The sequence below is a fragment of the Haliaeetus leucocephalus genome, unplaced genomic scaffold (genome assembly GCF_000737465.1).
Source record: "Haliaeetus leucocephalus isolate CR32 unplaced genomic scaffold, Haliaeetus_leucocephalus-4.0 Scaffold273, whole genome shotgun sequence".
Lineage (NCBI taxonomy): Eukaryota > Metazoa > Chordata > Aves > Accipitriformes > Accipitridae > Haliaeetus > Haliaeetus leucocephalus.
The window spans coordinates 1,599,185-1,622,483 of NW_010972709.1; the positions used below are offsets into that span (position 1 = coordinate 1,599,185).

The following is a 23,299-nucleotide window of genomic DNA, read 5'->3' on the forward strand; positions in this document are numbered from 1 at the left end:
AATATTTTCTTCTGACCTTCTTCCTCATACAGCTGCATAAAATATGGTTTTGTAAAATTTGGGGATCCAGGTAAATCATGCCTATCCATTTATTAAAACACTTGAGTCTTACAAACTAAGCAGTCCATCAACCCAGAGCAGTTCGGCATTCACTACAATCACATACATGTGGAACCAACCTGCAGCCTGAGCAACTGAAATGCCGACGCAGCCGTTCCTGGCCATGTGCACGGACACACTGACAGGGAACTGAAGGCTGAAAGAATCGTGCTGAAGCAAAGCACGGAACAAAGGAGCAGCACATTCAGCCCTAACAAAAGGTACCTGTCAGAATTCATTACGATTCTTGAAGCAGAAGCTAAAAGGCTCAACACAATGAGACAGAAACCTTCCTATCTTAAATGCTGAGAATTTCAGCAGAGAGTCATGTAGTATTCTGCTTTCTCCTATATGCAGCGGCACTGAAGGGCGGCAGATACGCAGCAAAAAGCACAGCAGTGCACTGGAGGCAAATTCTGGTTGAGGGCATCGTTTATCACACGTTCCCCTGAGTTGTTAATGAAGGGAAGAAACGGCAGTCCTTGGCGACCCTGGCCCAGGAGCCCTCACAGCTCCAGGGGAACCAACCAGGGCCGAGAGGCTTTCGAAATGCAGCCGCTTTCCTACTTTTAGCAACCAAATAGCCAATCACCTGCCTCTTCGCGGCCAAACCTTGGTCTCTGCCCCGGGGCACAGCGGGGAGAAGCGGCTGAGGGACCCTCCAGCTGAACCACCCACCGTCTGACAGGGGTTGGGGGTGTGTGGGGGCTCTTCCCAGGCCCAGGGCCCGCTTCCCTCCAGGGCCCAAACTCCCTCGGACTCGGTCCCCTCCTGCCCAGGGCCCCTCGGGCCTCCACAGCAGCTCACAGGAGACGGCACCAGACCCACCCCCTCAGCCCCGCTCGCTCCTCGCCCCTCTCAGGGGCCCAGGCCCAGGCCCAGGCCCAGGCCCACCGGCAACCTCCCCACCCCGTTCCCATGGCAACGCCGCAGCTCTCGCGAGAGCGCCCGGCAGGAAGTTACGCACCGCGCGTGAGGGGGGCGGGCCCACGTGATACAGGCGCGGGGATTCCGAACGGCCGGAGCGGAAGGTGAGGGTTTGCCGCCGTGCCGTTCGCGTTGTCATGGCAACCGCCACCGGAGCGGCTGGGGGGGGGGGGGCCCGGGAACTCGGGCCCGAGCGGCTGAGGGGTCCCGGGAACGCGGGTCGGAGCGGCTGAGGGGGGTCCTAGGCCCCGGACAGGCTCCTCGGCACCGCCGCGGCCGGGCCCTGAAGTGGCCGTGAGCTTCCTGCGGTGCGGGTCCGCTGGTAACGTTCCGTCCCGAAATATGAGGTAAAATCCGGGCCTTTGGGTATTTCGTCGTGCAAATGAACCCCCCGCCGGTCCGGTCCGTGGCTTTACGTGGTGATACCGGCGGTAGGGTCCCCTCCCGGCGTGGCGGCAGGGTAAATGGCGGGCCTGCGGTTCGTTGCAGGGACTTGACGGGAAACATGCCCAAGATAACGCTGAACGGCATCACGGTGGATTTCCCCTTCCAACCCTACGAGTGCCAGGAAGCCTACATGGCCAAGGTGCTCGAGTGTCTGCAGAAGGTGAGTGCCTCCCCTGCCCGGAGGCGTTTCGGTTCATTTACTGCGTTTTATTTCTAACTAATAAAGGGCTTCTCTGAAAAGAGGTTGTCAGAATCCAAGTTAGCTTTTTGCTGTCCGTACGCTGCCTTTTGCAAATCTTCTCTGACCTTCTTTTACTTGTATTTTTGTTTTACTATATAGTTATTAAAAACCCAGAAGTGTGTGGGTGGCGGTCAATAGAAATGTAGATAGGATGTTTCTCCCTAAGTTGGGAAATGGAAGAAAAGCTGAGCAAGTAGGCCGTGTGTTCATGCAGTTTGTCCTTAGCTGTCTAGGGTTTGGTTTTGTATTGTTAGTCCTTGGACTGTTAGTGTAATTCAACATTTTATCTATGCTAGGATAATCTTACTGAATGAATGTCAAATAAGAAAATGTTTTTTACAATAGTTATCTTCGTTCTGGAGTTGGTTAAAAGATCTCTGTGGTCCGTTCTTCTGAGAGATCAAACAAACTTTTGGTAGAAACTTTGGCTTTCCACATGGCTCAGCCTCCCTCCATGTCCTGGGCAATGGCTTGGTTCCTGCTTGGTACCTCCTCGTTTTAAATTAGAAGTGTTGTAAGCCTATTATATACATAAATTCTTTTCATACTCTTGAACGCAAATTGTCATGGCAGTGCAAGCGCAGCTGCTCATTTTTCTGCAACTTGTAGTGTTGTTATGCTCTTTAAAATCATAACATCTAGTAGGATGAGGTGTTAAAAGTGCTTGCAAGATTTTCTGCCTAAACTATGACGTGGGATATAGCCTTAATTCTAAAGAAAACTAGCAGTCTGTAATCTAAGAGTCACTTTCTGGGTTTTTTTGCAATAACTTCTAATATTTTCATGTATTTTATGCTGAAATGTGGTGCACTCTAGTTGCTCTAAGAGTGAAGACTTCCTCTGCTGCATAAAGGATAATAGCTGGCTCCGGGTTCTAGTTTCAGCCTCACTAAGTCGTTTAGAGGGTCCTGCAGGTCACATGTTTATAATAACTTTATGTGAGGTATATGTGTGTTTCTGTCGTATGATAGAGTTTACCAGGTAGTGATTGTTTTTTTTTACTGAGGAAATGCAGTACTGCACAAAGACCTGCTAGCTGAATTTCCAAATTCTTCATTTGTTCCCTTTTTCTTTTATTTCTCTTCAATAAAGAAGGTAAATGGCATTCTGGAGAGTCCTACAGGCACAGGAAAGACCCTCTGCCTGCTGTGTTCCACTCTGGCTTGGCGGGAACACTTCAAAGACACTATCTCAGCCCGCAAAATTGCACAACGTATGAATGGAGTGGAACTCTTTCCTGAGAGACCCGTGTCATCCTGGGGCAATGCTGCCACAGATGCTGATATCCCAAGTAAGTACTGTGATTTTTATGCTCAGTAGGGGTGATACAGGAATGTTAATGAACACTTGCTTTTATCTATCTTTTGTAATAATTATGTAACTATAAAAGTCATGGAGCCATTGTTTAGCAGCTGAAGCATGGTTTCACCATTTTATAGATTTTAAAGCTGTTTTATGTATTTTTATGTTTTCTTAGAACATTAGAAACTCATTTAGCTCATTTTGTGCATGTGAATAGTTAGATGACAAAATTTCTTGCTGTCTCTACAGGGCAAACTGTTACCATAGTACCAGCTGGGAAAGGAGGCTAATAATATCTCTAGTTCTTCTTTCCATGCTAATAATGTTTTTCTGTTTTTTTTTTCTCCTCTATTTGGCAGCTTATTACACTGACATTCCTAAAATAATTTATGCCTCCAGAACTCACTCACAACTTACACAGGTCATTAATGAATTAAAGAACACAGTCTACAGGTAAATATGATTTAGGATAATGTTCCTATTCAAAGAAAAGGTGGAGAAACCCATCTAGTTTAGTTATTGTTTGAATTTATGTGGATGAATGTATAAAAACCAGATATCCACTGAAAGGTAGTTCTCTTAATGTGCATGTATAAAACCTGCATTTCTTGTTGGGTTGGGTTTGGTTTTTTTTCATACTTCACAGCCTCTCTTGTCTCCTTCCTTTCTTGTTATAGAATCTCCTGATCTTGGTCTGGTTTTGGTTCTTTACTTCACACATTTACTTCCAAAATTCCTTTTTTTTTTTCTTTTCCTTTTTTTCCTTTTTTTTTCTGGGGCATTTCTGTAAGGCAATGGGAAGCCATTACAAAGCTGAATTCCTTAGGCTGGTGTAAATCTATGAAGAACTTTGTGGTTTTGCTATACCAATGTCTGTCACAGTTTTCAGCTGTTGACATGCCAGTGTGTTGACCAAGCTCTTTGGACAGGCAGTAATCATTTGTTTGTAAGTTTCTTGTAAAGATACAGCCTTGCCATAGGAAAAAAAGTATTGCAAATGTTTGTAGTGCATTAGTTCTTACTCTAAAAATCACAGCCAGCTTGCAGTAACTTGTAATAGATGACAGGTCCCAGTTTATTGGGCTGAACTGTCATAACAGAACCCAGATTTTATAGTGGATGATGTAAGCTGCTACTCATTACCTCCTGCTGTAAACTGCTGCTTATTACCACCCACTGCTACCAGTAGAAATGCAGTACCATAAAGTCAAATAACATATATAGCTGTTACAGGCAGACAAACTTACTGTTTCTGATTCTGACCCTTATTTTGGGCTTATCTATTTCTCCTGAACCTTTCACTTTTGATATATTATACCCAGCCTAGGCATGTACAACTGTGTTCTTCTCTCTTGCCTTATTTTTAACATCACTTTTGTGTATTCTGTTTGAACAGACCGAAGATATGTGTTTTGGGTTCCAGAGAGCAGCTTTGCATCAATCCTGAAGTGAAGCGACAGGAGAGCAACCACATGCAGGTGAGAACAGAGCCTTGGAAGCATGTGCAGTGAGAACATGGAGGTGTTTTGTTTTGGCGTATTGTGTGTTAATTCTTAACTCTGACTTTGTTTAAATACTTGAGGCTGTAGAGAAAGACAGTAGTTCTAAATGTGTTTCGAGGAACTTCTAGTTTCTAGTTTTGTGAGTGCAAAATTTAATTCTGAGTCTCTGGTAGTGTTTTCCATCCAGAGAAGGATGTCATTGTGTAGAACATGAGAGTTAATAGCTGCAATTTACTTTCTGATCTGCCACTGAAGTGTTTTTCAAGAGCAACAATAATTTCAAAATAGTGCTTCAGTGACTGATTTACCTGTTATTTTTTTACAAGTAATATCAAAGATTATTGTGTTGAAAAGTATTAGTGGCAAAATACAACAAAATTTCCTCTGAGCATCTAAGTGTTCTGTGCTGCATAAAAGAGAGCCTAACCTGTAAGGTGGACAAAGGGACACATAATTTTAAAACTGAACTGTGATTAGCATTTATTCATTAGCTGGTGTTGCAGAAAACTAATAGCTCTTCACACCTTAACACGCTTTTCAGTACTTGATGGGCTGTGCAACTCTTGGCTAAAATATACTATGTTTTACAGATCTACATGTGCCGAATGAAAGTGATGGCTCGTGCTTGTCATTTCTATAACAATGTGGAAGGTGAGTTTGGCTGTGGAAGTAAAGCCCTGTTTTTTGGAGAGGGAGAGATTTGCTAGGCAGGTAGAGAAGTTTGGAAGAGTTGGCAGAATCTGCAGGTGCATGCGTGTGTGGGTGTGTGTTTTGCTCTGTGTTAATGTCTTTCAAGAATGAAATGTTAGGAAGTGGATGAGCATGATGATCAGGGTAACAACAAATCTTTGTGTGATGCCTTTATCTAAGCTTGTGGTTTTAATGTAATTTTTGCCAGAAAAGAGTACAGAGAAGGAACTGATTGACTCAATCATGGATATTGAAGACTTGGTTAAAAATGGAAACAAGCACAGGTGAATGATCCCCTCTGACCTTCCTCCCCCTTACTTGTGAAAGTAGTGAAAACTGTTTCTCTGCTTATTTTTATTAATACCTTGGTATGAACTTGATGTACACTAAAGTAGCAGAACAATGATGAGAGCAAAGTGGAGTGGCTAAATACGTTGCAGAGACAGCTTCCAACAAAATCATGTGTACACTAAAGCTTTAACTTCTGTTACTGCAGTTTTCATCATACAGCAATGTCTTTCAATCCTTACTTGTGTAAAGACTGAATCAGATCAGAGTCAGGCTCACCAATGTTTTATTTCTCACTTGAGTAGAGGCTACCAATATCATCTGACATGATAAATGATATTGCAGTTTTGTTTCAGATGTAAGAGGATGAGGTGACTGATTTGTTGAGATAAAATAGTCTAGTGCAGCATTTACCTCTAGCTTAAAGGGGTGAAATGATAATGCAGTAATAAATGCCACTCTTTCTCCTTTAATTTATTTTTTCTTTGTTTTGTTGAGCTGCACAGGTAGGTATTATTTTCTACACTTCTTTTTACTTGTCTTCTGTGAATGGAGCTAACCATCTGCCCTAAAATTAAACATGCCAGTTTCAACTCCTTAAAAAGTTGATCAGAAACCCTTGAGGCTATGAAACATAGTACATGAATGTTGAAAGCACTCTTAATATTTCTGCAAGTATTACTTTATAGTTTGTACTACTTTTTTTTAAACAGAGCTTGTCCTTATTATCTCTCTCGAAGCCTGAAGCAGCAAGCAGATATTATTTTTATGCCTTACAACTATTTACTAGACTCAAAGGTAACATATATCTTTGCTTTTAAATGCAATTGTTCTTCTATTTATCTTATATTGTCTTTTAATGGATAAGCTGTGAAGAACTGATGCATATCAAGTGAATGCATTATGTGGTATACTTCAAAACTAATCAAAACCCAGTTCAAATTCAGAACCATAGAGGATGTTTTTTCTCTGTAAAGTTTTTTCCCACAGTCAAGAAATATTTTCTTTTTTCTTTTTTGTTTGAGATCTTGTATTTTTATAGAATTAGCTTTACAGAACGTGATGTCCTTGTTGTTCGGTGATATTCACCTCCTGAACACAAATCTTCAGTCACATACTGTGCGGTATTTTTGCATGCATTCTGAGACGTTTTTGTTTCTGCAGCCAGCTGCATGATTTCTAGAATAAGGAAACTTTCTCAGTAGAGATTGGACATCTCTCTTGGAAATAATTGCTGACTTTGTGAAAAAAGCTGTTGCAATAAGTTGTCCGTATTTCATGGATAGAAAATGAAACTTTTGAAAACTCTGTTGAGGAAACAAATTTGCTGATATCTTCATGCAACTTGGAGTAATTAATGAATTATAGTAAAAGCCAGATTACATTCTACTGCTACAAAAGGCAGAAAGACCAAATGTTTAATAAATTAAATAAAATTTTAAAAATCTCTGACCACCTTAAGCAAAGAAGCACTGTAAAATGAAGTTATGCGATCTGGTATCGTTGGGGGTGTTTTCACAGCATCCGCTTCTTGCAAAGACGACACAAGCATAAATTTGTAAAAACAAGGCAAATGCCCCTGCTTTGCACCCCACTCCTTCCACATTCCTGTTAGCCAAAATAGTGACTGAAATTAATTCTGATAAACTTGTGCATCCTGGTATGGTACATCTGTTTTCTTCATTATTACAATGTCAGTTGTAACCTCCATAAACTTTTACATGATGCATTTTAGCACCTTCAGTTCCAGAGAAAACGATTCTGTGGTTTATATATTAGGTAGCCACAGCGATTACTTGCTGTATTGTAAAAAAAAAGTAAATGTTCAAAATACATGAAAACCTAAATCTGTCTCATGAGCCAATTTCTCAGTCAATCAAATCTATATTTCTCTGTGGCCTTTTTGTCCGTTCCCTCGTTCTCTTTTTCGTCTCTAGAGCCGGAGAGCGCACAACTTGGACTTGAAGGGGACTGTGGTAATACTTGATGAAGCTCACAATGTGGTAAGTTGTTTCTGGTCTGTTGCCATTTTTCAAAATTCATCCAAAGAGAAGAACAGACCCGTGCCCTGCTAGAAACAGTCTGTAAAATCTATACTCGGCTATATGTTGTTAATGTTCATTGTCATTAACATTTCTTGTTTCTGTGACAGTTAAGGCTTTGTAGTTTAATTAACAGTCCTTTGACACTACTGTGATTTTCCACAAGGCGATAGTTTCTTCCTGAAGGGTGGGTCTCCAAATTTAGGAGGGCACTCATCTTCTTGTTTGGAGAGTTCTCGTCCAGGATGTAAGAAATCATGAAAGATCCATTCTTGAAGCTCAGCTGCATCAGTTGTCCAAGTGTAGTAGATGGCAAACATGACTCTTGTAATATTTCCAGGTCTTCACTCAGAGAGAAAAGAAGAAAAAAAAAAATGCTGCATTATGAGATCTTTCTCTTAGCTGGCTCAAAACTGCAGCCCTTTGCCTAAATAATGAAGTGCAAAGGAACATTTGAAACATGTCCCTTTTTTCTGCCACATGCACAGCCTCCCAGTGGGATTTCTGCTAAACAGCTGCAAAGTTTATTTTCTGATTGCATGTTCTTTCATTAAGCAGGCCGCGGGAGGGTGTGCTATGTTTGAGTAGAGATGGTCACAGAGTTGCATTCAGTATTTGCTCCTTTTATCAGAACATCTTTTTTTTTCTGTTGAAAAATGGGTGGAAATCCAGTCATAGTTGTTTGGGTTTTGTTTTGTTGTTTTTTTCCCTTTGCAGTGTTTAAAAAATATTAATTGATGCAGAAATTAACCAGAACAGCTATTCTAGAACTCCTTGTTTTGCAGTAGTTCTCCTGTGGTACTGTCTGTTCTAGGTTAATATGTTGAAACTTAGTAATTACTCTGAAATAAAATTGACTTCTTTCTGATTAGATTGTTTACACGTGGAGCTAGTTCAGCATTTTTTTCTTTATAACTTATTTCTTCATAGGTATTGCAGTAAAATTTTTGTGTAGGTTAGTAGTCCTTACTATTTCTCTTCATTCCTCAGGGAAAATTATTCTTTTTGTGAAAGAAAAGTTTGTGACAAAACAATGTGACTTATTTTTCAAGGTCATAAAGAGTTTTGTCAAACTTACCAGTTTGGTGAGTGTTTTTTTTAATAGGAAGTCAGTATGTTTCCTTCCTTGTCTATAATAATATTTGTTCTGGCATGCATTTTGGCCCAAATTCTACATATGAATAATATGCATGTTACGGTTTGGGGTTTTTTTTCTTTTTTCATGACCCCCCCTTCCCTTTTTTCTTCATGCCCACATCTCTGCAAGATCATGAGGGGCAAGGACCGTCTTTTCATATGAGCGAATATAGGGATATGAGTATTTCCTAGAGTGTGAGGGGGACCAGGAAGTAGCTCTTTTGAAGGACAAACTGATTCTCTAACTAAAAAATGTTCTACTTGGACAACTTGTCGTCAGGCAGCAAGCTATTTGGCAACTGCATGGGAGAAACAAAAGGATGTCAAGAAAAATGAATTAGCAGCAACACTAAGAACACAGGGGAGGTGGCACCTATTAAAAACAAAAGGGATCTTAATGATGACAGTGATTTGCTACTAGATAGGAATGGTAGAATGTTGATAATGTGGAAGAGGCAAAAATCTTTTCTACATTTCAGAAAAAAAGAATGCCTAGTAATAGTTGAAATCTTCAGGTGTTTATAAATTGTCCTTTGGTCTGAGCTGGAGATCAGAAATCAAATCAAGCCTGGTCATCTGGACTTTATCATCTATGAAATTGCCTGAGCAAATTGCACATTGAGCAGTCCAAGTAATGCTTCCATTCTTTGATGTTTTAGGAGAAGTTGTGTGAGGAGTCATCTTCTTTTGACTTGACACCCTATGATTTGGTTTCAGCAATGGATGCTATAAATGTCGTACTGGAAGAACAAGCAAAAGTAGTTCAACAGAATGAAATAAATGCTGAATTCAATATGGAGTTGGCCAATTCAGGTGTGTTGACAACCACAAACCACTCTTTCACTGGGATTATAGGGTGCCACTACCAAGAACTGGGAAATAACTTTTCCTAACAGTTTCTGGAAAATTTACTCTCATTAGAAGATAAATTATTGTTAATTAGTAATCACTGCCAGACAAACACGGAAAGATTTGGCCAAACCAATGTGACACGAGGGATCATGAAAGAGAACAGTGAGTGGAGTACAGAAGATGTCTTTCTGTGTACACAGTTCTAGCCTTCATGCCCATAACTTCTGAAAAGGCATAAAGAAAATAAGAATGAAACAGACATGTAACATCCTCTTTGAAATCTTTCCTTTCTTCAACAGGACTGAACATGGAACTTGAAGATATAGCAAAGATAAAGAGTAAGGTTATTTTTTGTGTTGTTGAAAATTGTTGAAACAGTTTCAAAAGCTGAACAACTATAAACCAGGTTCACGTAGCATTTCTGTAGACGTTGCTCATAACTGAGAAATTCATGGAAGTTTGTTGTCTCTTTTTTCCGGAGAATTTTGTGGGACGTTTAGTTACAGTTTTTTCCCAAGAAGATGAGATATTTGGCAGATGAATGCATTACTTTCTTCTTTGCTAGAAATTCCCTTGTTTTCTAATCTTGTCAGTGTGCTGGAATTGTATTAGTTGCATCATTCTGCTGTAGGAACACAATGCTGTATAAAGCTAATAGCAAGGGCTTGATGTCTCATGTTTACAAAGCATTTCCAAGAACAGCTTTCCTTTTCTTAGGGAAGAGTTTAACATTTTGCTGATAACTTAAGCTTCATCTAAGAATTGAGGTCATAAAAGTTTTTGAAGTTGAATACGAGTATTTAGAGATGATATCTAGGAAACTGTTTTTGATCATTTTGATTTGTTTACAGAATCAAGAAAATAGCTAGGTTGCTGTCTTTGGTAACAGCCTTTGTAATAAAGTACATTTGAAAAAAAGGCTTAGATGTGTCCCAGAAGTGAGTTTCTGTGAACCCTAACTTCTATCCCTCTTGGTTCTCTTGAAGAAATTCTTCTTCAGCTAGAAAGTGCTATTGATGCAGTGGAGCTGCCACCAAATGATAGTGGAGTCACCAAAGAGGGAAGGTAAATTTCTTCTTGTTAATATGTTTACATGTTAAAAGTATAGCAGATTCTAGACCCAGGTGAAACTGGGTCAGTTGTTAGGATTGGTAGCAGCTGTTAGGATTGATAGTACTATTCTAGTTTCTGGGAATAGTGTTTGTTCAGGGGTTTGGGTTTCCTTAAATCCCCTTTCTGTAGTAATCATTTCTGGTGGAAGTCCCTTTTAAAGTGTTTCAAGAGTGGAAAATCCTATGCTGTGTGTATGCCTGTCGGGTATTCTGAACTGGAAGAAGCTCCTCACTGTGCTGCTTTCAATTTTGCATCATGATTTAAACAGAGGTACTAGTGTTGCAGTGATTTGGTCTGAGGTACCTCAGAGCTCTGTAAGTCTATTTCTAAACTAATGCATATTGTATGTTGTAAAAAAATCATGGAACTTGCATGCAAATCTGTTTCTAAATTAGTATGTATTGTATGCTGTAGAGAAATCATGGAAGATGTGAAGGACGTAGTCAGTATGCTTTCTGTCATGTCGATATTGTCTGCTGTCTTTATAACCAAATACTTACTTCTATTCCTGTAAATTTGTCTTTGTCATGGAGACAAGAACATGTTTTGCTACTAGATGGTGAAATTGCTGCTGTTATAAAAGAGTAACAGTAATTGTGTCCATACGATTATTTACAGTGATGACCCACTTGTGCTTTTTCTTTGTAAATTGCAGCTACATCTTTGATCTGTTTGCAGAGGCCCAAATAACATTCCAGACCAAATCATCGCTCTTGGAGTCACTAGAGCAGATTTTACAGTTTCTTTCAGGCCGTAAGTGTAAATTTGTTAGTTGTTTCACTCAGACTTTTCTCTTTGATATAAGTAACTGGAAGTTTGCATTGTTTGGGGAGAGGAGGAGAAAGGCTTGTTTAAATTTAGATTATAAAGCTTTTAAAAGCTAAAATCTGACACTGAGGACCTGTGTCTTTATTGTTGCTGCAAGATCCTCTGCAGGGAAACATGTTTTATGTCTGTTCTTGCAACAGAACTAGTTTTAAGAACCACTTTTGTGTCAAAACCTGAATGTGTACCAACGTATGTGTGTACATACACGTGCATACGTAGAGGGTTTTTGCCCACAACAGTATTTTTCTCTAAAACCAGAAGGATTGTGGGTTGGAGCTTGTTTACATTTTGCTGATGGTGTTTTTAGTGTCTTGAGTTCTTCCCTGGTCATGGAGTTATGAAACAGGAATGCTGGGAGTCACATAATGTGGGGTTTGTTTGTTTGGTTTTTTTCTTGATTTAGCAAGCTTCTGCTCTACTGTCTATCAGCATCTTGTTCTTAATTTGCCCTTCTGCAAAGAAAAATCTCCAACTTCTACATGTGCTAAGAAAATTTAGTTCTTACTAGCATACTTTTCAGTAAAAATCATTGAAGAGAGCAAGCCCACTCCATGGAGACTAGAGTATAGACTGTCAGTTCTGCAAGTGCATCCTTTGAGAACACATCTATCCTTCCTTTTTTTTTCCCCAGCATCTTTCTCCTTTTAGGCTGTTTGCACTCTGGCTTAATAGGCGCATATGTTTATCATTTCTGTGGTCAAATTCTTGTCTTCAGTGTATTTCATAACGTTCTTTTAACTGCTCCTCTGTAGTCACTGTTTTAAATATAGTCTCCTCTTCTACTTCTTCCTAGAAGCTTGGAGATGATTGTAAAGGGCTATTTATAGCTATAGCAAAGGTTAGTTTTGTCTCTCTGCATAATGGGGTAGTCAATGCTCTATTCTTTTTTTTTCATGAGACTAATATTAGTTTTATGAGCTTTTGAAAAAGTAACCAAACAGTTTAATCATGCTTACCTTTGTTTTAATTATCTCCTTTCCAATTTTTAATGTAGAGGAGCCTTAAGAAGTTTATGTAATTTGTCTCAGATGACAGCTTCCCAATGCATCAGAGACATGAAACTTCCTTTGGAATGCCAGTTTTAACATTTCTCCTTGCATCTTGAACAATGATGAAAAACTTGAAATAATTTGTTTCAGATTATATTTTCAAGTCATTGTATGCAGTGTGTTGTGCTGTTCAGATGAGATAGGGATATATACAAATGGGTGTATACTTGTGTTGTAAAAGTAATCATGTGTTATTCTGTCTAGGTACTGGGATATTTGTCAATACGTCTGGATTGCATAAGCTCTCAGATATTATCCAGGTAAATAATTCTGCTTCTATATATGTCTGAAGGATAGAAGAGTTCGTTTTAAAGACGTGGAAAGACATTGGATCCTTTTTTATTCTTGATTGTATGTACACTTGTGCAGTGATGGAAGTCTATGGGTTTTTGAGGAGAAAGCTGCTGCCTAATGGGATGTTCTACTTTGATTGTTACCAGGCTGTTCTTTTACAGTTTTGATGTCCCTTTTTGGAGATGCTTGATTTAAATTTGTCTGGTTTTAGCCTCCACCAGGTGGAGCTGGGTTATTGAGCTGTTTACTTTCTAGCAGCAATATTTGGGAATATGAGACCTTCTCATGAAATAACAGGACCGACTAAGGAAAAAAAAGCAAACAAAAGATAATTTAACTCTATTTTTTTTATTTAATTATTAAATTAAGGGATCTGTAAAATAAAAATCTTTGTAGTGCCACGAGAACTGAATGTGACACTTGTAGGTATCCATATGGTGCTGTCAGTCCTCTCCCTGTTTTGCACTTGCAAAACATTGATTATGAAAAACCTGGGCCCCATAAAATTAGAAGGTGCAATGGGCCAGTGGCCTGAAATTCAACTTCTGGCTTCCCTCTGAAGTTGACCAAAGCTCTAATAGTTTTGAGTGGTACTCAAAAAGAGAGTAATGTTTGGACAGCTTGAAGTTCAAACAAAATAGCATCTTAGCTATAGTGTTACATATTGGAAAATCTGCTGACACTTGGGATTAAGTTCACTATATTCCCAGAATTTGGTGATTCCAGAGCATCATCTTGGCCTGAGTTACTGAGTGTCAGGTTGAATTAGATGTTTTCCTGACAGTGAAACAAGACCTTTACTTCCCAAATGCTTGTGAGTTCTTTGGATCAAAAAGGTCTTTTTCCCCCATCTTTAGTAGGTGGGCAATAATAATGATGACATTTTAATGTATGTTAATCATTGCTTTTCTGTCTTGGTTTAATGATTTTTTTTAATTTTTTTTTTTTTTTTTGTATTAAAAATTGTAATGCAGCCACTGATGCAAGAAATTCCATGATGTTAAGTCTGTTGTGGCTGGCAATGTTCAGCCTCTTTGTAGTTCTCTGGTTTTGTTCTACTCGCTGGTAGCCTGCCTAATAGATTAGCTGCCAGACTTCTTCAGAAATCCTTGATGTCATAGATCTTTCTTCTGGAAAACGTGCTGCTTACAAGTATCATCTATGTTTATAGAAAGCACAGGAGTGTCAAAAAAAGGTGATAAAATAATGGAAACACAGGCAGGAGGAGAGTAAAGTCTATGCAAGAGCAAAAATGAGGAAGAACACAGCAATTTATTTAATCTGAAAAGTTAATTATTTCTGTGTCTGGCTCTGCATTTGGCAACAGCAAATGAACTCTTTTTTTCTTTCCTCAATATTCTTCCTTATTTCCAGAACACTTTTTAGAAGATTTGTAATAAAATTCTTTTCTATCTGGATGTGGTACTGACCATGTACTTCGTTCTTCCCTTTTTGCTGAACAATTTATAACAGTCTCACTTACATTTCCCTTTACTTGAGGTTATTACTGTTTATAGGTTTTAGTGTCCCTTTTAAGTAAACTAGGAGGGATTAAATAATCTAGATTTTATTTTAGCCATGTTCTCTATAAGTCCTATCCTGAGTCTTGGATTTTATTTATTTATTTTGAATGACACTGCTCAGGTTAAATCTACTGACAACATTCAGGTAGTCTTCCTGCTGACTGGTAGAAAATCTTACAGAGAGGAGATGTGAATTGTTCAGTATTGTTGCTTTTCACCTAAGAATTTACTTGCTATCTTAGCTTAATTTTGAATCCTCTTCTTCTAGAATTGGAATTTAATAGAAAAGTATAATCTTTGTAATTTAAAATTTTCTTAAAAAACATTAGATGCATGTGAGAAAACAGACAGCTCCAGTTAACACAGTAATTCCTATAGATGATTCATTTTTCTTTCTGTGCTTTGTCTAGTAGTACGTCTAGTAGTATGAAGTCATGTTGCACCTGTTATGCTGGTGGAGAGCATACATGTCCAAAATGACACTGCAGAATAACACCTCATGTAAAACTAAAAATGAAGAAATGTATTCGAACTTTGCAGACCTGCATGATAAAGACAAGTTATCTAGCTGTTTTTTTGAACAGTCCTGGTAGGTTTGCGATACTGAACTCATCAAATGCATGGATGTTTGTGAGGGTGTATTTGCAGTGGCATACGCATTATTTCATTTTTATAGCAGTGGTTCAACAAAACCTATGTGTATGTTCTGATACAGTAGTAGCAATTTGCATACACTGATACCAAAATGATTTGTACTGGAAGGTGAGTGTCCCTGTTCTGTGGGGAAGGTGAGGTATGCTTAATTTAAATTAATTTCACAGCATTTCAAAGCTGAGAGATGAGAAGATTCAGAAGTAGAAGCCACGTCTCCTGATCCCACTGACTGGAGCCCACAGATTAGTGTGTGCTGCAGGACGGGGAATAATTAAATGTCTGTATGTGCTCTTCTAGCCTGTGGATAGATGAAAGGTGATTTGAATTGGAAGAGCGGTCTTTCACTGAAAGCTAAGATCCCTTTGCTGCTGCTGCTGAGGACATGCACATGGACAGTTATTGCAAATCATCTGCCACGTGATAGTTTGTTATCTTGAGATACTTTCAAGTAGGACTAGGTCACGGAGTCTTCACTGGTTAAATGCAGAGCCTTGTCGTCAAGACTTAATTTATAACCAGCTTGTTGTTGTTAATAATAATTCTTTTTTCTTCCTTTTAGAATAACACTTAGCAAAATCTCTTTTGTACACCCTATCTTTGGCTGTTTTTCAGAAGTTAGTATTTGCAGGAATTGTACTTTTTTTTTGACTGGTGGAGAACATCTTTCTTGTTGCAACTAGCTGATATTCTTATGAGCTTGGATAATTCCTCTTAAATGTCTGGAGAAATTTTGTTTAGAAAAATTAACAGAAGTTATAAATACTTGAGAGCCACAGCTGTTTTCACTGAAGTTGCACTGCAATGCCATACGTTTGAAAAAGCATCACCCTTAGTCATAAGACATCACATACAGGAAAGGGGAAGAAGCATAAGTCTATGCAGAAGAGTTGATAGAAGCTTTTAATTTAATATATGGACAACTAGATATGATTACAACTTTTTTTTTTCTAAGCAAAGTATTATTAGCATAGGGTATTATGGCTGAAATTTTAAACTAAGGAAATTCAAAAAGTTCTTTTACACCCAGTTGTAACGCTGTGATCTCATGAACGTGTAGTATGTTTGTGTTTATCCACAGCCAGAAGTCACGAACAGTGTGAATAATAATAATACTGTCATTTGTATAGTTTGAATACGTTTAGATACTGGCTTGCATTTTTTTTGGAACAATGAGAAAGCCATGTAGTTAGCAGGAATTGCCTGTAAAAATGTATTTATTCAAGATTCTCTGTATTTAATAGCAGGAGCAAGGGGATAGATTTAAGGTTATCACAGCAGTAACTTGTGGAGATACTTCTCAGTGCAAAGATACTTTAGGGGTTTTGCTGGAAACAGTTGTTAAATCTTTCCATTTATTTACTGTTTTCCAGACAGTATTCAACATTGATTCTCCAGAAGGCACAACAGGTTTTATGCTACATCAGTCGATATCTAAATATTATAAGGTATGGGATGCTTTGTGATCTACGTTCTTCCTTGCTGGCATTTAATGTCTGTGCTTAGTGTACCCAAGACTCAGAAGGATGTGGATAGTATAGCAAATGATGATGTTGGTTACAGGGAGGATATGTAAGTTCTTCCAGAAACAAACAAGCAAATAAAACACCAAAGGAACTGTGGTTAGTGTAGGTTCCAAGGAAAAATGGGTGCTATACAGTAGTTTAGTTTGTAAAGAAACTCTAAAATGAAATTAGAAAAGTGCAGCAAATGTGAATTATTGAAAACTTTGATACTGCATATTATGCAGGAATTGATGTGCTCTTCCAATAACCGTTCTCTTGACTTAAGTTTAGCCTACTACCAAGCAAGTACAGGAGAGCCACTGAACGTCCCTCCCGAAGTCCTTAGAATCTATTTAGAGTTTGGGACTTACGGGCTGTGATACTATAATGAATTTTAGGAAGAGACCTTTTTGTTTTAGATAAAAGGTAACTTTCATATGAAGTTTAAGACTTGATACTATTTTTGTTGCCAAATGAAGCAAGTCTTTCTAACACAATACTTTTTTTTTTTTTCCTAGTCTGCGTGTTTTATTCTGGTGGACAATACCCAAATAATTGGGTTCTTTGTCCCTGCTCAGGGCAGCCCATGAAAAGCTGCTCCTATAAACTGACTCAAAATGGCTGGTTAAATGGTGGTACACTTCTTTGCTCCTTGTTAGATACGTTATGAAAGACTGGAAACAAAATAGGAAAGACAGACAGGAAATAATATGACCTTAGTAACGCTATAAAGGTGACACTAATTACATTAACTACACTTAATATGGTCTGGCTTTTTTGAGGGATGAAGTGCAGGTTCATTTCTGTAGCCATCTCAAGAAATGTTTCTGTTATTTCCCTTCAGGTACATATTCATCTGGATAACAGTAATCAGAAGAAGAAACAAAGGACAGATCTCTGGAATTCATCATCTGCAAAAAAACAAGGTACAGGATTTGGTCTTGGAGAGGCTCAAACAAAGCTGGCATGAAAACTACTCAGCTGCTCCTTTCTGATTCAAATAAGAGAAAACAATTGAAGACATCCCAATCTGCATTATTTCACATTTGTGAACAGGGAGTCCTCTGGCAAATTTTGGAATGCCATTGTAGGATTTTGAGTGAAACACTACCTACGTTATCTTAGATGTTAAAAACGACTCTGAGGAATAAAGGGCTGAACAGAATAACTTGACGAAGGCATGCTCCAGACCTGCCTATATGCAAAAAATTTTTTAAATCCAAATGGCATAGTAGTGTTCCTCAGAGCTGGAAAGCCTTAAGTGCATGATTAGTATGCTTTGTTGCCATGGTCCAAGTTAAAACCATCAGTAGATCTGGGATTGGGAAAGACTTTTTTTTTTTTTTTTTTTTTTTTTCCCCCTCCACTCAGCAGAGAACCAGTGTGTAGTTTGGTTGTAGAATGGTTTGGGTTTTGTTTTTTTTTTTGGTCATCTTCTGTAAGATAAAGAGACTTGGAGCATTAGTGTTGCCCCAGAGCTCCCTTTCTCTAGAACAGGGTAGATTTTTAAGGCTTTGGGACTTTAAGTTTGAAGAATTCTAGGATTGTTTGACGGTGTTCCTTTTGCAGTTTTATGTTTCCAAGTACAGCTCCGTTGCAGATAAAATGTGTTGGGGAGGTGCTTTTCACTTTTATAGTTACTTCTAAAGGGGAGGTGACATAAGCAGTCTCAACATAAAGCATTCTTGTACCAGTGTTGCTTTGTGCACTGCTGGAGTTCTTCTAGTGCAATTATTCCAGTGAAAGAAAATCATCTCCATTATGGAATGGTTGCTTCTATTGGTGTAGAGAAAATCTTCAGACCAAGAACGGGAAACCCTCTTTCAGGATTGATGTTCAGGTTTATGAAATGTTCTGTTATCCTCGTGTCGGCTATATTTCTCTGTGTAACTGTGTTGTGTTAAACACAAAATTAGTGTTGCTAAGGCTGTAACTACCTTTTACAAGAAGGAGATTCATGTATAGGTATGATACTGAAAATGTGTGCCAAAGGTATTATAAAAGTAAATTCCATGAAAGTTCTTAATCTCTGTTGAAATTACTCATATATAGTGGAGGAGTTATAACTGGTTGCCTCATTCTGAAGCTCTGTAGTGAAGGTTCATGTGATGTGCCAGTGAAATAACACTTGAGAATGTGACTTCTTAGCCAGAAAATGCCATGACAGGTAACAGCCTCAGGGCACTGTTACCTTCTGAGATACGACTTTTTTTGAGCAACTTCCTAAGTTCTTCAGGGCATGTTGTCACTTCTTAATGGTTTCAGCCTCAACTATACTATTCAGTCCTTGTTCAGCTGAGATTCCTCCCCCTCCTTGTCTTTCTCCTCCCACCTATTTTGTTCCTTATGCTCTGCAAAACTTGGTATCTGGAACTACCTCAATATAACCATGCTTCAAAATAACATGTAGGAGAAAAGAAACTTGGCTTCTGAATCAAAGTCTTATCCTAAGGCTCATATAAAGCAGCACCAAGCTTGGCTTTGTTGGACTTCAACATTCATTCTTTCTGATATTTTTATTTGTTTTTTAATAAATACAGTTGGGTGGAAAACAAATCATTTTCTGATTAGAGAAGACAGATGCAGATCCCTTTACCTAAGCCTTCTTAATACTCTCCAGGGATCTTTGTAAATACCTTGCCTCATAACTATCTACTTAATTACTCAGTTAAATGTTCTTGAGAATGTATTTGTTTCACAGAAGTCCCTTTCTTAGGGAGAGAAGTAACATTTTTCAAAGAATGAGTTTCCAGGAATTTAGTGGGTTTGCACATAATATCCCCTTCAGTGTTCCACGGAGTAAGTTCTGTTTATGAACAGAGGCATGCTGTTTGGTAATCTGCAAATACTGTTTTCCTGAGATATTGCTCAATTGGAGTTTGAAGTTGCAGGAATAATTCTAAGTAGACTTTGTTAAATACGTGTGCAGGAAAAGGCCAATAGAAACACTTCAGGTTTATTGCATAATTTGGAGGATTTATACATAAAAACCATAAAAAGGAGTCACAGAATTCTGTGACTTAGTAGACACTTGCTGATATATTTGCTTTTCAAATAAAAACAGTATTTGCAAGTACCTATGCAACAGACTAGCAATTTGTTGAGACTTGCACTATGTGCAAACCTAAAAGAGGCCAGACAAGACTGATCAAGTCTCCAGTTTCCTGTAGTGGTACAGCAGATAGTATAGAAATAATGCAAAACTTTTAAGAATAGCTGTTTTCAAAGGATTTTGTGGAAATTATTCACTCAAGTGTAATTCTCTACAAACTAATTGGTGAGAAGTGGCATAGCTTGGGATAACTGATGAGATGACTGCCCTAGCTATCTGTTCTGTGCACAGATGCCACTTATGAATGCAATATTGAACTGTTGCAGTTTTACAATAAGATAAAATGCTCTTACTCTTGTTTTGTTCTAAATAACCATATTGTAAACTATTAGCAAACTGTTTCTCCGTGGATTAGCTGCTCCTTGTACCAGGAATGGAAAAAGCTGCTGCAGAAGTCTACTTTGTCTAACATCCAACAGTTCCTGCTGGTGAATGGGACCTTTAAAATGGATTTAAGCTGTTGAGCTTAATGACATAATTGCAGAACACCAGGCTAAAAATGTACTACAATTCCAGCTTCTCCAAGAACTGGGCAACTGGTGTCCGGCAGTCATCCTGCAGGGTTACAGAGAGGTATATTTCAAACTGAGCATTGGCGAGACACATGTGAGTTGTTGGTGTTCATCTCTTCTAGGCCATCCCATATCAGCACAGTTTGCTTTTATGCTGGAATTTCTTAGGCCCCTGACATAAGTGACTTTGTGCTTGTCTGTAGGTACTTACTGGCCTGTCCATATACAGATCCTAACTGTAATTTGCACCAATCCTTAGTGTGAGTTAAAGAGCTACAGAATTTGCTAAATTTTGGAATGTGATTCTTCTAGAATCTGGATGTCATCTGGATGGATTTGCCCAAGTGAGACAGAAGGATAAAACTTTACTTTATAATAAATGTTCTCTTGTAATTCTAAGCAGTAAGTGACTCACTGGGCACATATTAGTGGGGATTTCCTGAAACTGTCAGCTCCTTTTCAGAAATATATTTTTTTGAATGAAGTGTGTGCATTTGAAAGACATGCATGTGATATGTGGATGCTAGATAGTTGGGTTTTTTTACTGAAACTAATCATGCAAAACTCTCTGAAAAGCTGGTGCTAAGTTTTCAGCAAGACCGGCAATGGCGCAACTATAAGCTGAGCAATGAAAGAAATGGCTAGTGTGATCTATCCATTTTTCTTTATATCCTTTCTGTTGAAAATTTATAGATTAGATTTTCAGTGTCACGCATGTTATATATCCACATCTCTCAGAAGATTTGAGCAGAAGTTGAAATGTTTGGCAGTTGACTGTGGGGAAAATGAAAAGTTTAGGTGAAAGGTTTATAGCCACTGGAAATTCCTGATGGAGAAGGTGTTCTTCTCTTCAAGCAAGAGCAGGGTTGGAGATTTTTTTTTTCTTTTTTAGTAACTTCAGTTGTTTGTCCTTCATCCCAGTATTCTGCAGTTCTTCTACTATGCTTCCCCTTCCCATTGTCCTTGACAGCAGGAAGTGAATCAATGGATGGAGGACTGAGTAGTTTTATCTGCTCAATCTGCCTTGTACCTGCAGACAAAAAGATCTGATGCTCTGTCTTTTCCATAACCATCTTCTGATTAAAAGTATAATCTACTTAAGGTGTGAGGGAGCAATGACCTTTTAAACTATATTTTTGAATGGGTGTAATAATTAAATCTGGGAAGGACCAAAGCAGAACATACCATACATCTGGAATTTTAGTTTCAGATGCTGGCTGTTTTACTTTCAGAAGTTCAGATGCATTGTGCTTATATGCTATTCATATTCTAATGTTTCCACTTACAGACTTGCTTCTTAGTGTTTTCTCTTTATTTTATACAGGAAAGACCTTAAGCTATTGGTGTTTCAGCCCTGGATACAGCATGCATGAACTTGTTCGACAGGGTGTCAGGACAATTATCCTTACTAGTGGGACTCTCTCCCCCCTCTCATCATTTACAATGGAAATGCAGATGTAAGTACCTAGATGTGTGAACAGTACCATTACTGAAAATGCACAATCTGCTCTCATGATTTTAGATTTTATCTCTGGATTTTTGAGTGTTCTGAACTGCTAGCCATTAGGGAATTGTATAATGAGTATGACTGGGATCTTACTTTTGTGTTTCTTTAGCCCTTTTCCTGTTTGCTTGGAGAATCCTCATGTTATTGATAAACACCAGCTCTGGGTTGGGATCATTCCTAAGGGACCTGATGGAACTGTGCTTACTTCTACCTATGAAAGAAGGTAATGAACTTCCATGCAGAATTCTGCTTTGAAGTCTTGGGTTCTGACATCTTGGGTTCTGCTTACAGGACAGTGCTAGTGAAATAAGTGGTCTCTGTAGTTCTTTTCTTGGATAAACACTGTGCTGAATAACAACACTCTCTAACCAATACTGTTAAAAATTTAGAACTGGAGGGCTAGAAGGGATCAAATTATTGGTGCACTCAGTGCCCTGATGTCCTTGTTGGCCCTGACCAGCCTCAGCTGGGACCTCCACCCACAACCATCACCCAGGAGCTCCACTTAAGGTCTGGCATAGGCCTTCAGTCACTGCCCAAGCTATAGGACTATCTGTCTCCAGCTCCATCAAAACCAACCTGGCCATGGACCCTGTTGATCTGACCCTGACCTACTGATTGATTTCCCGGTTTGACCTCGGACCTGTCTGTCACTATGGTCCTGCCTCACCATCCCTGGACTGTGATGCTCATTACTGTCACTGGACCTGCTCCTGGTTTACTGAGTTGCATTCCTGGCTTAGACCTTGGACCTTCTCCATCACCATGACTTTGCCTGATGATCTGGACTTGTGATTGAGCCTGGCTACTGCATCTGAGTCTTTCCTGCTTGCCTTGCTCTGTTACTGTGGGTCTGGGCCCTGGCTGGCAAGACCCCTGCCCTGCACGCCTTCATATCATGCTCAGGTACCACTGCTCTGTCTCTTACAGAGCTGTCTACCCTCACTGACATGGAGCCCCATCCTAAATTTCCTTGCTGAAAGCTTAATTGATTTGAAACATGACTGGCCTTTGCAACAACTATTTTTATAACGCTTGTCACCGTGATCAGCCTTTCCTTTACGTCTACATTGCCTTCTTTAGGAAAATTTATCCAAGTATTTGTCAAGCTTTTCATCACTATTTTTCTTGCTTTTCTCTGGTCTTCCATCATTTTCCCTGTGTCTTTCTGTTCTTCAGAGTAGACAGTGCTTCTGCTGCAGCTTCTTCTCCCAGCAGAATATACTGTCAGCATGGAAGGCCAAAACTTAATTTCATTGTATATTGACTTCTGTTGTGCAATATGATAGTCTCATTAGCATCTCTGCATATAATTTTAAAAGGCAGTTTCATGCTTTGATGCACATGGCAGAAGGTTCTGTGCTTGCCAGTTCTCTGAAGTTACTGAAGGGTGGCATCACATTAGTGCGAGTACTGTGTTTAGGCATGTAATCCTTCTGTAGTATTTTGAAATGAGTATCAGTTCCTTGTGTATGATACACATGTTCTTCCATTTAACTTTCTTCCTGTAGTGCACACATTTTTATGTGTTGGCACATTCTTAAATCTATTTCAATTTCAACATTATGGACAAGTCTCTGGCTGAGAATTCTGTAATTTAGCCTGCTGCAGGCCTGACTTACTCTTTTTCAGCAATACAGAAAAATTAAAAAATAGATGTCAGAGAGCTTTTACTGGG

General features: G+C 38.9%; 1 protein-coding gene across 3 annotated transcripts in view; it reads left to right on the forward strand.

The window, feature by feature from the left end:
- Positions 1–1,095: 1,095 nt before the first annotated feature.
- The window catches only part of RTEL1 (regulator of telomere elongation helicase 1), a 51,883-nt gene continuing 29,679 nt past the window's right edge, over positions 1,096–23,299 (forward strand). For 2 of the 3 annotated variants that reach the window (XM_010569451.1, XM_010569453.1), the window contains exons 1-18: positions 1,240–1,373; positions 1,516–1,633; positions 2,807–3,005; positions 3,376–3,469; positions 4,413–4,494; positions 5,109–5,169; positions 5,417–5,492; positions 6,210–6,294; positions 7,434–7,499; positions 9,335–9,488; positions 9,827–9,865; positions 10,514–10,592; positions 11,296–11,393; positions 12,722–12,777; positions 16,359–16,433; positions 17,335–17,416; positions 21,439–21,571; positions 21,731–21,844. In XM_010569451.1, coding sequence (XP_010567753.1) covers positions 1,369–1,373; positions 1,516–1,633; positions 2,807–3,005; positions 3,376–3,469; positions 4,413–4,494; positions 5,109–5,169; positions 5,417–5,492; positions 6,210–6,294; positions 7,434–7,499; positions 9,335–9,488; positions 9,827–9,865; positions 10,514–10,592; positions 11,296–11,393; positions 12,722–12,777; positions 16,359–16,433; positions 17,335–17,416; positions 21,439–21,571; positions 21,731–21,844 — 1,616 coding nt within the window. In that variant the 5' untranslated portion in view covers positions 1,240–1,368. Of the gene's footprint in view, positions 1,131–1,239; positions 1,374–1,515; positions 1,634–2,806; positions 3,006–3,375; positions 3,470–4,412; positions 4,495–5,108; positions 5,170–5,416; positions 5,493–6,209; positions 6,295–7,433; positions 7,500–9,334; positions 9,489–9,826; positions 9,866–10,513; positions 10,593–11,295; positions 11,394–12,721; positions 12,778–16,358; positions 16,434–17,334; positions 17,417–21,438; positions 21,572–21,730; positions 21,845–23,299 lie in introns of those variants that run through there. The other variant, XM_010569452.1, reaches the window with a different exon arrangement.